Source organism: Lissotriton helveticus, chromosome 2_1 (assembly GCF_964261635.1).
Source record: "Lissotriton helveticus chromosome 2_1, aLisHel1.1, whole genome shotgun sequence".
Classification (NCBI taxonomy): Eukaryota; Metazoa; Chordata; class Amphibia; order Caudata; family Salamandridae; genus Lissotriton; species Lissotriton helveticus.
The window spans coordinates 1,444,738,333-1,444,753,533 of NC_136059.1; the positions used below are offsets into that span (position 1 = coordinate 1,444,738,333).

The following is a 15,201-nucleotide window of genomic DNA, read 5'->3' on the forward strand; positions in this document are numbered from 1 at the left end:
TATTTTGGTGTTATACTGGTACTAATGAGATATAACCAAAGTCCAGACACTGTTACCAAGTTTAACAAGCATTTGCAATGCAATAGGTTTTGCATTTGCGAGATTTTGAGCTATATGCATTGTAAATGACAATGCCTTTTATTTATGTGTTTAAGGAACCTGCAATAAGTAAAGGCATTGTCATTTACAATACCAATAGGTCAAAGTTTCGAAAATGCGAGACCTATTGAATTGCAAATGCTTGTTATGTGTATTGGCAGCAAAGAAAGCGGGCGCCCGTGTAAATGTGAAAGGGGCACCCATTTTGTTAATCTTAAAGTGGACGACTTGCTTAAAACATGGAGAGCGGTACTTGGGGGCGGGACGGAGCTGAGGCGCTACGAGCCATGGGCCCATAAGTGAGTTTGTGTTAATTTCAGCAGTCGTGCATAACTAAAGAACTAAGCGGCTGCTGATCTCAAACCTGAAGGTGCCTCTTGCACATCTTAATAGCCTTGCAGGAAAGTCGTGTCTGCAGTAGGATAAAAATAATGAAAGAAAATTGTGCTCACCTATTAAATAAACATACCGTGTGACTACGCAAGTAAAAAGTCCAGTCCTCATGGGAGGTTACAAATGCAGACAAGGCTTTACTAAGGAGGGACTAACAAGCCTATTAATGAATCAGAAGCAACAATTTTGAAAGGACAGCAACAGGAGCCAATTGAAAAGATGGGCGGTGAGTGGGAGTTTAGAGGGGCAGCTGAGCCAGTCTCAACACTGACAAAAGCACGGAAAATTCTGGACTGGGATATTTGGACTTAGGCACTGGCTGAATTCCCACCTTCCCAATCCGACCCTGTTCACAAACTCACCAGGCTTTCTAGTGCTGTAACTTCCTTTGCCCACCCCTGCTCACTATTTCATTCACAAAACATATTTGTGCAATAAATCTATTTGTGAGAGCGAAACCAACTTTTCTTAATGAGGAAATTAGCATTGAAAGCATAAATGAAACTATTTGCGTGTATGTCTAACTTGTGCATGCAAATAGGTTTGAGAATTAGACAATCTTGGCCTTCTGGTGTCTGCTTACTGTGAGGTTTTCATGTTGTTTTAATTCCAAATCGTGCAGAAACAGGAGGTTTACTATCTCACGTGGTGCTGGAAATCCACATTTTCCCCTTTTTCTCTGTGCATATTTCGCATTGAAAAAAACTGATGAATACTGATCAGGACAATGACACAAAATAGCTGAAAACTTGCAGTAATCTGGGCGCACTCACCATTTGCCCGAGAACGTCCATATTGGGCTGGTACTCCTACAACCTAGGGTCACTGTACCCTACAGGTATGAGACACTCATGATCTTATAATTAGATCTTCTCTGTGAAATATGATGCTCAGCCTTATGGTTGTCTCTGTTCTGTGAGAACTTAAGAAAGACCACAGCACTCATTCAGTATAAACAGACCAGCTCATCACTAAGATTTTGCAGTAAACAATACAATCTGCACAAAGTGGGAAGACACTGGCCCCAAAAGATGTATTTGTATCACATTGGCTCAAATGAATGGCAAGAGAACCCAAGTAAAGTGGAAAGTACCTGATCTTGAAATATACATTTTGCAATAATGGAGCATTTCAATTCAAGATTTAATTGTACAAAGATGACCAATGGTGTCACAAATACATATTTAAATGCCAATAACGTGAACAACCCTGTGGAGCAAAACAGGTCATTTTAGTACTGAATGATTAAGGCAAATACATGCAGTACTTAATTTGTAAAAATATAAGTGCCAGGGGCCTTGTCAGACGGTCACTGCAGCTTGCAACACTTTCCACACACTAGTGCTGCCAATGACAGTACCATCACAACTAACCTTCACAATCATACAAGTATGACCGTTCAGAATTTAAATATACATTAAAAATGACTAACACATACTGCCAAATCAATTCTTATAGTTGGGGTGGCAGGTATTAGTGATTTTAATGTATATTTAATTATTAAACAACTGTTGCTGTGCTCCTCACAAAATCAGATAAACATCGCCTCCATGTGGCAAGATGTTATAAGAGCCGGTGTTGACAATAAATTGCTGTGCTGAGCACCGGAAACCACCTGCTAAAATTAAACGTTGAATACATATTTGCTTACAAAAATAATATGCCAAACCAAAATATAGTTAAGACATGCATTTAATGAACCTGTGAATATCATCCAGATCCTCTCTTACAATGAGGACAGAGATCAGTGTTACAACAATTCAATTTATACAGCCACCTGAAAATATAATAACATTTAAAGTGGATTGTAGAATATGGTCATTTCTAAGCAGGGTTCTGGAGAGCTTTAAGAATCATTCTATAGAGCTTTGAATAGCTCTATAAGGGACATCTGAGAAATTAATCACAGACCATATTGCAGTGTTTTTAGGAATTATTCAACAGAATTTGGAGCGATATATCAGGTAATGTGAAATTACACAACTTAATGTAGACATCCCATTGTGGGATAAATCTGCCCTGTCTGTAATTTTTAATGATTGTTATTGAGGGGTCTGGATATTAGGTAACATTGGGTTTGATTTAGAGTTGGATGGGGCAACTGCGACAGAGTACCCTCTCCACCAAAATAAAGATTCACCCGTCTGATTTACAGATGGCAAACCTTGACTATGTCAGTTACACTGACATACTTCTCTGACTGTGCGATGGAGTAATAGCCATCAGGGGCTTGGCCACTTGACTGTCTGCCTGATTTAGAGAGGCAGTCAAATGGTTAGTTTTCACTGTCAGTCACTTCTGGATAAAGCCTGGCAATTAGGGTCAGTGAAAATAGCAAAATGACCCCTACTCCATGAGAGACAACTCCCATACAAAAACATATTACAAGTTTGGCAGATGGTATAGTCGTGTTGATGGTACCATCCATGAAACTTTTAATACATTGACAGGAACAGCATCCAGCAGTTCGTGCCAATGTCAAGAGATGTCCGCTGGTCAAGTGAACATCTCTAAATTTGGAGTATGGTTGCTCTGTCAGGGCAATGGAGTATATTACTGTTTGCATTTTACTCTGTTGCCCTGATGCAGTAAATAATGTACTCTGGAGTCTAAATCAGACCCATGGTCTCTTTTCTCCTTCTATAGCCTCCATGTGAATTGAAGTCATTTGCAGATCTGCAAAAGGGAATTAGATTGTACTGACTTAAAAAAAAATATCTTTAGTTACAGCAGTGCTTAATTTGAGTCTGTGGTTTACGGTGGTCGGCACCAGAATTTTACTGTCAACACTGACACTTATGACAGTCTGCACTGTTTATCTAAATTTGAGGTTAAACAGAACAACAGTTGTTTATTATTTCAATGAACATTAAAATGACTAATATCTGCTGCCCAAACCAATATTGTAGCTTTGGGGTTGGGAATAGTCTGAAATGTCACACTTTTAGGGTTTGTTGATTAGTAGTTGTGTTGATTCTGTCACTGGCGGCATGCAGTGGTGTAACAAACGCCCCTGCAACCCTCCAGATGGCTACATTTACCTTTGTAAATATCGAAAAATAGTAAAGTTTGACTTTTGGTCTAAGTTTACCTTTGTGAATACCGAAAAGTAGTAAACTTACACAAAAGTATAAGTTTACCTTCGTGCATAAGCCCAAATGGTTGTCATGGCACTTCCACTGGAATATTTCCCAATACCTTTAGGAGGCACAAGCAACTATTTCTATGCTGATCTCATGACTGGGTTATATGGTACAAAACTTTTTATAGATATTTAGGAGATTCTAGGAATAAGAGGCAACACATCTTGCACAAGTGACATCTTATGCCTATGTGGGTTACAAAGAAGAGATTCTGCAAGTTTTTAAATGAGCCTTGTCGGAGTTAACCCATCCTAGATGACAAATGGGCAATAGTTTGAGATGCAAATGTTATACTCCTCTGGGATCAGCCACACTATTGGTCATTTGTTTTATCAGTCCGCATTCCAGGAAGTGCTTGGATTGGAATGCATGAAGTACTATTTGACATTTGGAAAGTAAAATTGTCACTCTGTTTAGCACAGTCAAATATGTATCTCCTATATATTTTCTTTTAAAAAAGCAATTCCTTTTGGTACTTTTTTGCCCCACGGCAAAGCCAAAAGGGGAGGTTTTAATGCACTAAACAGAATTTGTTCATTCAACGCTATGAATAGCGGTTGAGAATGCTTGTGGTCAAGTGCATTGCCACGTATTGACATAGCCAATAGTCCGAACTATTGGCTATGTCAATGCATGTTTTTAAATTCAGACCGTAAGCGCCGTTTTTTTCTTACTAATAGACCAATCACACGTTCAAACTATGAGATATTGCTTTTTAGTTGCCTCCAAAAGAGGTGGACTTGCATGTAAAAAGCATTGGTATTATCTTAGTGAAAATGTCTCCTAACTACATTGTGTCAATCCCTCAGGTTCTGGGCAAGTCTTTGAAGGCCTTTACGCAGGACAGAGATGCCGATGCCAACAACGGACATCTGCGTTCATTCGTCCACACACGTACACCCGTCTTGAAATCTTTCCAAAAGGAATCAATTGTCAGAGAGTGGAGGTCATGTAAGTACCCAATTGCCTGCAAGATTGTTGCAGGTAGGCATTTCAATGCCCGCTACACTCTTTCCAATGAAAGGTGCTTAGTTGCAGAGGTTAGGTTTCGCTGCAGTTTACAGCCACTAAACCACAATACACATGGTGAAATAGAAATGTGGTTAGAATTCATCCTTATTAATGTGTAACAAGCGTAAGGCAGGCAGACACACACACAGAATGTAAACAATGCATTATTTGAATGAAATACTTTGCATAATTCGAAACAGGTGAAACCTAAGGAAAGTGCTTCTTCCGTTGACTTCCCATCCTGTGAAATGTTGAGTTCCATGTCTTCTTGTCGTGAGACTTTGTGCTATTTCTGTGAGCCCCCCTCTCAGAATACAAATACGTTATTTGAAGGTGTAATGCCCCTTGCGATCTAACCTTGAAATGGAATAGCTCATTTCTTGAATTGTTTTTAAAAGCTACTCATTTTCCAAAAGGAAACAGTGATGTGATAGCTACTGTGACACAAAGAAGAAGGGGCTATTGCTCAATTACAATCTTTGCTGGAAAGAAAAGTTGATATACAGAAACAAGGGCCCCATCAGAAGTTGGCTGCAATTCGGCATGATATCCTCCACCAGAAGTACTATTACCACGGGCATCAACAATTTCTTAGTTGTGTGTGTGTGTGGGGCGGGGGGGCGGGGGGTAGCCTCCATTTCCCCCTCACGCTTTCTCCACACCTATCTACCCTAAGCTGTATTTGTGCTTGTGTTGCAATACCTGCACACCCATGCATTGCAGTACCTGCATGACAACACATTAGCAGCCATTTTGGCTTTATTCTTTAGCATTCTAATATGCTTGATAGCCATTGTAAAACAAAGTAAAAATAGCAAAATAAAGCACGCATATGCTTCAACATTGATGCACATTGCTTGGCTGATGCTGGGCCATTGGGTAACGTGTAAAAAAAAACGTAGTAATTGAAAGCAGGACGTAAAGGGTTGGGGAGCAATGTATGAGCCAGGGGTGGGAGGTTAGTAAATTAGTATATGAAGGGCGTGAGGTGGAAGACCTAGGGAGCGCTACTTTTAAGTATGTGGGACTTACTTAATGGTGTTTCCATCTTCGAAATGCCAAAGGATGGAACGGTTAATGAAGGCCAGTCTCCTTAGCCTATGTCCAAAGGCAGCTGAATCACTGTAGCCAATGGCTGAAAGGAGCTGTCTAAGAGTCCCTTTCTGTGTGTGTTGCTATGTGTTTGCTTTGCACTGTGTGTTGTTTGACAGCAATTGCTCTCATCAGATCACTACATGTGTCTCTAGATGATAACCAAAATATCAAAGTGTATGCTTGACTTCTACAAGTGGCGGAAACTTTAGTTGCCCGTTCCAACTGAGAAATACTACAACATTACCTCACTTTCAGCTCTGTGCATCTCCCTTTGTGTTCACTTATGTCCCTGTGAAAAGAAAAAGACCTCTTTCAATTTAAGCAGGTGTTAAGCACGATGCAATTCCACAATAGAAAAGGAGTACCCACAGTCCTTTGCGTTCTTTAAAGGGATACATTTGACAGGTGATGCTAGAGTGCATATCTGTTCTTAATGTCAATGCTACGGCATTCTGTGACCGCTGGGCCTTCCCTCTTTTGTGCGAAGCCAGAAATCACAGTAACATATTTAACTATAATCGTTAGCAGAAGAAAGACATGCAAGAGCTGATGTATGCGAAAGGTGGCATGGGAGGGGAGTGAGGGCCTTGCGTTGGGTTGTGTGATGCTGCCCTGTCTTCCATCATAGAGCAGGTCTCGCATTCTCGGCTCCTCCGCATCTGGCGGTGTCTACAGCTCTCCAGTACCTCTGGAAGTGCCTTTACTTCACATGACGCTTTATATCAGTATCGGCATTTGTGATAGAAGAGTGCTGGTAAATGTATATATTCCCCCTGGGAGGGTGTCTGATTCCCTGGTTGAATCCATTTTCTCTTTTATCCATAAAATCAGTATCTCAGAAGAATGCACAATGATATTGATGGTGGGAGAGTTTAATGCAAAAATCTCCAAATGTCCTTCTTTGTCTAGCGTAACCAGGGACTGGAGGATGTGGGCTATCCTATAGCTAATGTTGCCAAATAACATTAGGTCAGATAAACGAAGATTGAATTTTTTGCACTGCTTGAGAATGAATGATTTTGTTATTTTAAATGGGAGATTCCCAGAGGATTCCCTAGCCTCCCTTACTTTCCACTCCTCTCGGTGGCAGTCACTTAGTCACTTATTGACTACATGGTAGTATCTTACCCATTTTTGATGCCTGCTCCCAATGTAAGGTACTGGGGACAAACTTGAGTTAGTTTGAAGCTCAAGTGTTTAGAGCCCTGGAATTCTCTAGACGATAGTATAATGTATATTGAAACAAATGGACGTATCTTTTGGTCGAATAAAATAATTATATGCCTAGGGAGCCTGGTTGAAAAGGTGAGCTGTAGTCCTATACAGGGAAATCTCATTTTGTCATATGAAAACAATCTTCTCTTATTTAGATCCTGTGGCAAGAAAAATCGGGGCAGAGGAACTAAGCAACCCACGGTTAGTTCAGGGGTGGTAAAACTATTAAATCAGGAGAGCCCTAGTAAGGGAACAATTTAAGCAATCCTCTCTGATTAGGCAACGTGAACTTAGTAGAATAAAGCAGATAAGAAAGAGAACTAAGGCTTCAGAATGAATGGATTCCAACTGGATCAAACTAAGAAAGGTCACTTGGTCTAGTGATTTGTGAAAATACTGGGCCCAAATAACCAAATATTGTGGCAGTAGAGTTAAGGCAAAAGCCATTTTAATATCTGATACAGAATGGACCCAATACATCTCACAGTTATATGCTCCGAATACAATGGCCAGGTCCAAATATGAGGCATCTAAGGAGATCCATGCGGTGAATGAGGACGGTTCCCATTCTTGTAAAGAAATAAAGAGCTTTATTAAAGGGGCAAAGTACTCAGGTGCGATGGGCCTTGAGGATTTTCCAATAGATATAATTAAACAAGATAGCTCCGCATGGGCTCAATCCCTTCGCCCGGTATTTTTGTATTGCTACACATACGGGATTGTTACATATTCTTGTACAGGAAGTATAGTGGCTCCATTATATAACAAGCATTGGCATAGCCAATAGGTCTCGCTTTTGGGACCTTATGTGTTTATCCCGAAGTGTTGGCTATGTTGCAATTTGAATTGGAAGTGGATTTGTAAAGCACGTGGCTACCCAGGGGCATCCCAGCGCTGAGCTCGTGGAATTAGCTAGGGAACGGATGTGACCTAGGGGAAGAGCCAGGTTTTCAAGAGCTTACGGAATTGTAATAGGTTGGTTTCCCTGCGAATGTTGAGGGGGAGTGAGTTCCTGAGCTTGAAGTCAATGTAAGAAAAGAGGCGTCCTCCTGACCGCGCGCCTTCTTGATTCTGGGGATGTTTGCCAGGAAGAGGTGGTCGGATCGTAGCTTCCTGTTGGCTTTGTATGGTTTGATCAGGGCTCTCAGGATTGGAGGGCCCTTATCCTGGATAATTTTATGTGTTATGCAGGGGGATTTGAAATTAATTCTCTCTTGGATTGGGAGCCAATGTAAGGAGCTTAGGGCTGGTTTGGCAGAGCATCGATTTTTTGTGCCTGTTAGCAGCCTGGCTGCCGAGTTCTGGACGAGTTGGAGTTTGTTTATGACTGATTTCAGGGCACCAAGATAGAGGGCATTCCCGTAATCCAGTCTGGAGAGGATGAGACCCTGAATGAGGAGTTTTCTGGAATGGGGGTGTTAAAGGACGAGGATTTTTCGTGTGGTGCGTAAGAGACCAAAGCAGATTCCCGTGGTTTTCCTAGCTTGGGTTTGGAAAGTGAGGTCCTGATCGAGCCAGACACCCAGGCTTTTTATTTCTTTTGTTTGGGGAGGGAGCTGGCCCCATGCAAGTTGGCCACATGGGTTTGGGGGAGAATTTAGCTTGATTGCCTAGCACTAGGATCTCTGATTTATCTCCGTTTAGTTTGAGGAGGGATTTTCTCATCCAACTGGAGATTTCTTTGAGACAGGAGCATAGATTTTCCGGGGAGCAGTCCGTCTGGTTTAGGTAGACAACGAGTTGGGTGTCGTCTGCGTACGTGACCAGATTGATGCCAAAAGGGGCTACAATTTCCTCCAGTGGGGACATATACACATTGAAAAGTGTAGGGCTTAACGATGAGCCCAGGGGCACCCCGTATTGGAGTGGAATAGCTCTGGATCGAATGTTGCCTTCGGAGACCTGAAAGTTTCTATTTTCTAAAAATGATTTGAGTCAGGATAGGGCCGACCCTGTAACTCTTATTCTGCTTAGACAGTGGACAAGGATACAGTGATCCACCGTACCAAAAGCTGCACTTAAGTCCAGGAGGATCACTGCTGCAGATCCACCTGAGTCCAGGATCATTCTAATGGACTCCTACACCGCTCGCAGACAGGCTTTTGGCCTGGCCAGGGCACGGACACCACCCTGATGGCAGTTGTAGAAGAGGCGAGAATGATCCTGTAGCTCTTTTCCAGTTGGGGGGGAACAATACCCTGTTCTAGGGAGGCGTTAATTAATTGTCCCTGTGCTCCTGTTGGGCGGTACAGGAGAATGCCCGAAAATTATTTTGAAGGGGAGAGTTGAATAATAAAGTGGGCGTTCTCACAGTCAAGGATCAGGCTAACTAGTATGCGGCAGGCGAGGTGGCTTTTATAGATAATTGCAATTCCACCACCCTTACCACATACTCTGTCAAGGCGCTGGATGAGGTATCCTGGGGAGAGGGCTTGAACAACATCCGGCTCAGAGCTTGGGGATAACCATGTCTCTGTCAGGAACAGAACATCTGGTTCTATGTCTTGAAGAAGCATGGAGATTTCCGAGGAGTGTTTAGGCAGGGACCTGCAGTTCAGCAGGGCCATGCTGATTGGGGGCTCGATGGGGGATGGGAGTGTCTTTGGTGACAGAGTATATGAGCAGTGGGTGCAATGGCTTTGTCGTCCCTCCAGGCAGAATGAGTGGAGGCATGGTGTGTTTGTAGTCTGCCTGAGTTGAAGTAGTGTCTCCCGGGTATAGATTCTAGGGCCTGAGGGGAGGGGGGAAGAGATCCCTGGCCCTGGGTCCATTCTGGCGCGGACGGGCGAAGACGGGCTTACCTTTGGCGCACTGCCGGCGCACCCGCTGCGCGAACAGAATGGCATTGTTCTTTTATAGTGGGGCAGGGCAGAACAACTAGCCTGCTAACCTGCGCGCCGCAAGCGAGGGGGAAGTTGTAGTCACTTCCGGCCCGCCTTCCCTCCAGAACAATCTGACTACGTCAGTGGTGGACCGGGGAAGGGGGTGCTTTTGCAAGGTGAGAGCCGCGTGATTGGTTAAAAAGCGATTTTTAACTGATTAAAACAGAAAGACAGTGCGCAAGGTCTGGTGTGCAGCAGTGGTTTAAAAAAAATGGGAGCCCTTTGCCACTTGCTCCAGCGATGTGGCAATTCGGTCTCTGTTACCTGTAATGATGAGCCCACCAGCGCGTGGTAGTGCTCAGCTCTTTGTACTGACGGTGGGCAGAACAACGAGCCTGCTAACCTGCACGCCGCAAGCGAGGGGGAAGTTGTAGTCACTTCCGGCCCGCCTTCCCTCCAGAACAATCTGTCTACGTCAGTGGTGGACCGGGGAAGGGGGTGCTTTAGCAAGGTGAGAGCCTTGTGATTAAAAAGCGATTTTTAACTGATTAAAACAGAACGATAGTGCGAAAGGTCTGGTGTGCAGCAGTGGTTTAAAAAACAATGGGAGCCCTTTGCCACTTGCTCCAGCGATGTGGCAATTCGGTCTCCGTTACCTGTAATGACGAGTCCACCAGCTCGTGGGATTGCTCAGCTCTTTGTACTGACGGTGGGCGGAATGTTGTAGAGCATTGTGGCTGATGTGCAATATGTTGAAGAGTTATACTGAAAAGTGTTAAGCATTTTTGTTACTTTTATAAAAACAAAGACGACATTATATACAACTGAACAACCTGATTAAAAACAACAGAGTTTAACATAATAAATGTGTTTTTTTTTTTTACTTATGTGGTACAGTGGTATTATGTGGAGTGTATTTGTTGCATTGAATAGAATGTAATTATGTGGCCCTGAGTAGTATGTGGAGTGTATTTATTTTGCATTGAGTGTAGTGTAATTATGTGGTGTGTAATTATGTGGTACTGAGTGTTATGTGTAGTGTATTTATGTTGCATTGAAAGGAGTGTAATTATGTGACGTGTAATTATGTGGTATTGAGTGGTATTTTGTGGATTGAATTTATATTGCATTGAGTATAGTGTAATTATGTTGTGTTTAATTATGTGTAAGTGAGTGGTATTATGTGGAGTGTATTTATGTTTTATTGAATAGAGTGTAATTATGTGACGTGTAATTATGTATTACTTAGTGGTATTATGTGGAGTGCATTTATGTTGCATTGAGTAGAGTATAATTATGTGGTGTGTAATTATGTGGCACTGAGTGGTATTATGTGGGGTGTATGTTGCATTTAGAGAGTGTAACTATGTGGCATGTAATTATGTGGCAGTGAGTGGTATTGTTTGGAGTGTATGTTGCATTGAGTGCAGTATAATTATGTAGCATATAATTATGTGGCACTGAGTTGTATTATGCGGAGTGTTTTTGTGTTGTATTGAGGAGAGTGTAATTATGTGGCACTGAGTGGTATTATGCGGAGTGTAGGTTGCATTTAGTAGAGTGTAATTATGTGGTGTAATTACCTGGTTTTGAGAGTTGTTATGTGGTGTGTATTTATATTGTATTGAGTAGAGTGTAATTGTGTGGTGTGTTATTATGTGGCACGGAGTAATATTATGTGGATTGTATATATGTTGTATTGAGTACAGAGTAATTATGTGGAATGTAATTATGTGGCCCTCGTGATGAAGCTGACATCATACCCCTCTCCCGCACTCTCCTCCTTCGGTACATACACAGCGCCATGAAGGCTCGCCGCCAGCACCCCGCTGACACCTCATGGAAAATGTCTGCCTGCCCTGCACTTAGCCAGGCCCTAAAAGCCCCTGTCCCTCAGGACAAGATGACTTCATATGCTAAAACTAAAAAGGCACCTGTCTCGGAGAGCTGTGGCCACGCTCCAATTTACACAGCACTGGGTGACGCAAACTTCACTCATAAAAGATGGTACAGCACGTGCAGTGCAAACATGTGCAGCTTTACAGAAATGTTATCGCACTGAAAAGTCCATTCGTACTATATATATAGCAATATAGCAAGTGCAGGTCGGGTAGTAGCAGAGCACTTCCAAACGCAGTACAAGCTTCCTTCAGGTAAAGCACAGCAAGCTGACACACAAACTTCACTAACTCACAGAACAGATAGAGTATGGGAAGCAGACGTGCAAGCGTCCCACATACACAGAAGAGGTACTACATGGAATTTTAGCGCAAGCGTCCCTCGAACAAATCTATAGATAAAGCTGTGACAGCATAAAGAGTCTATCCATACATCGACCTTTAGTGCGACTGGCCAGCCACTCATGAAGTGTGTATATACTATTTAACCACGATATCGACTTGGATGTTGAGGTACGTTGCAGGTGTTCGTCAGAAGACTAAAATACATATTTCTAGTCTATGTCGGAGCAGTTTAATAACACACTGAGGAGTGCGTAACACTAGCAGACCGGACCGCAATACCCTGATTCTGACACAAACAGTGTCAGTCTGGCCCAGTCAGGTTTTACTATTGATACGATGACTGACCCGGTCCCATTGTACGGGCACACACGCACCCACAAAGACACAGCAACAGACACACATGCACTAAAGCGCCAGCAGTGTAACAAGCTTGAATACCGACACGCAAAACCAAAGGCATAAAGTCAAGTCATTGGCCACACACATACACTCTCACTGCACTGGCGACAGAGGCGCAAGTTTACACAAAGCACAGGGAACATATAAGGAATGGACACTAGCAAGTACAAATTTCCCTCAGACTGTAGAGGTACACAGCGTTTCCCTTGCAGGAGCGAGCAGGGGCACCATCTGTGTGCAAGATAAATACAAACAGATGTCGTCAAAGCTCACTCCCGCAAGGGTAACGCCAAACGTGCATGTGTTGCAATGCAAAGCAATGCAAAACGTGCACGTTTTTGCCCAAAAAGCTGATTGGTTCCAAAAGGTCCCCTCCTATGCAGCGCATGCGCGCAGCGTAGGCGAGACCTAACAAAGGCCCTAGAACGTCCCCTGCCAGCTTTAGGCAAATCGCACTGATAGATGCAACTGGAAAATTGTTCACTAATAGTATCCTTCTCCACCTTCAAGAGTGGGCTTTCGGAAAAATATTCTCCCGACAGAGCTGGCAGGGTTTTGTAAGCATAGCGGCACATTAGATAATATTACCGCCTTGCAAGCCCTGATTGAAAAATATCCAATGGGGAAAGGAATGGCCCTGTATACTGCATTTATAGATTTCTGCACGGCTTTTGACCGGGTAGATCGGGGGACGCTGTGGAGGAAATTGGATGCAATGGGTATCCCTATGAATTGACTGAAACGGATTATAGCATTGCACTCCTCAACGTGGACTCAGGTTTTGATGGGGGGGTAATCAGGGCCTGTTGAATAAAGTAGAGACACATAATGACCTGAAGCAAGGATGCCTGGTAGCCTCTCTCCCTTTCTCTCTTTATATCAATGACTTGGGAAGTAGGTTGGGGCTGTGTAAAGTGGACCCCAAAATTAAGTACAATGAAATTGAGTTGTCTGCTTTACGTGGATGATGCCATCCTGATGGATCTAACCCGATAGGACTTTAAAGGCGCCTTTATGAGCTGGTACGCTATGCTGATGACCATTTTTTTTAAAATAAACGTGGCAAAAGGTAAGATTATAATTTTCAGACAGAGGTGGTGTAGAGTCAGGAAAAATATGCATTGGTTCCTCAGGAAAGGCAAAATTGATGGTGTGAAATAGTACCCGTATCTGGGATTTTTTTTTACATGTAGATGTTCGAGTAGTGACCATATTGACCAATGTTGAAGTAAAGCAATATCTCAGGCATGTACTATTGCTAGATTCTACAAATGTTGCTGACAAAGACACTTTGCACATGTTTCATCGGATTATAAAGTTAAAATCCCGCCAGCACTGAGTTACACTTGTGAATTAGTGGACGAAAAGCAGTGGGTTTATTTTGATAAGGTTGAGGGATGTATTGAGCACCAGATCAGTAATTTGAATAGAGCAGCCTCCATAGCGGAGATCAGGCTTGAATTTGGACTCCCCTCAACCCATGTGTTCGCAATGGCTGCATGTTTGAGATGGGGTAATGCCTGAATGAACAGCGCTGAAAACCCTTAATGGGCAGCGCTAAAGCAGGAAATATTTGTAAGCCTGAAGATGAAAAGCCTTGTTTTTAGGATTCATGTGAAACCTTCACTTTTATTTGATATTAGCAGCCCGTCCCGACGTTGTCCGGGAGCAATCATGGCTCAGGGCCCCCGCCCGCCCTGACGTTGTGCAGTATTATGCCTCTATGTTTACTTTGTACACTTTTGTAACCTGCCCACATCACTGCCCACGTCACTTTTTCCTCCTGTAATGCCCCGTTTGGTACCTTCTCCCGATTGTTATTTGAGCTTTAAGCTGACCCCTCCACTTTGTACGCTTTTGTAACCTGCACACGTTTCTTTTTCCTCCTGTAATGCCCCGTTTGGTAACTGCCCACGTCACAGCCCGCGTTACTTTTTCCTCCTGTAAGGCCCCGTTTGCTACCTTCTCCCGATTGTCATTTTAGCTTTCAGCTGACCGCTCCACTTTGTACACTTTTGTAACCTGCACACGTTTCTCTTTCCGTTTGGTAGCTGTGGCTCGCTCACCGCTCCTCTCCGCCGCCGCTCCTCCCTCACGTTTGCTTTGCTCACTGCTTACTTGGCGCCCTACCTCATCCGCCGCTCACCGCTCCTCCCCGCCGCCGCTCCTCACTGCCTGCCCGCCGATTCTCACCGCCTGTCCCTTGCTCATGTCCGCTGCTTCTCCGCTCGTCACTGCTCCTCCCCGCGCTGATCTCCGCCGCTCCTCGTCACTGCTCCTCCCCACGCTGATCTCCGCCGCTCCTCCCCGCGCTGATCTCCGCCGCTCCTCGTGCTCGTGTACGCCGCTCCTGATGTAAGCACGCACGTTGCGGCCGGCGCTACTTTGAAGGGACTACTTTTTTTTTAACTTATATTTTTTAAATAACGTATTTATTTTTAATTAATATAGCCTATGTCCATCTGCACACCCTGAGGATTACAATGATGTATCGGGTGTGTGGATTGGCGCTGTGGTTTCCGAGTTTACCCGCCTCAAAGCCTCAAAGTTCTTCCTTTATAATAGTAGTATAGATATAGATTGGGCATAGCAGCATAGGCTCTTTACCAAAACAAGCTTTGAAAACGCTCATTAAGAAGACCATTTATAAAGTTAGTCATAAAGAGATACTGCTCTATGTCTGGGTCATTCCAATAATGATGTAATAGCTGGGAGTAGTATTTATAAACAACCTCAACCGTATAGTGTATGGAATCTCCTGCACAGAGTGTGCAGAACTAT

At 43.4% G+C, this 15,201-nt stretch overlaps 1 protein-coding gene across 2 annotated transcripts in view; it reads left to right on the plus strand.

Annotated features, from left to right (window-relative positions):
- CXCL13 (C-X-C motif chemokine ligand 13) overlaps window positions 1-15,201 on the plus strand; it is a 247,952-nt gene that overhangs the window by 115,785 nt on the left and 116,966 nt on the right. For both annotated transcript variants that reach the window (XM_078677538.1, XM_078677537.1), the window contains exon 2: window positions 4,445-4,586. In XM_078677538.1, coding sequence (XP_078533664.1) covers window positions 4,445-4,586 — 142 coding nt within the window. The remainder of the gene's footprint in view (window positions 1-4,444; window positions 4,587-15,201) is intronic.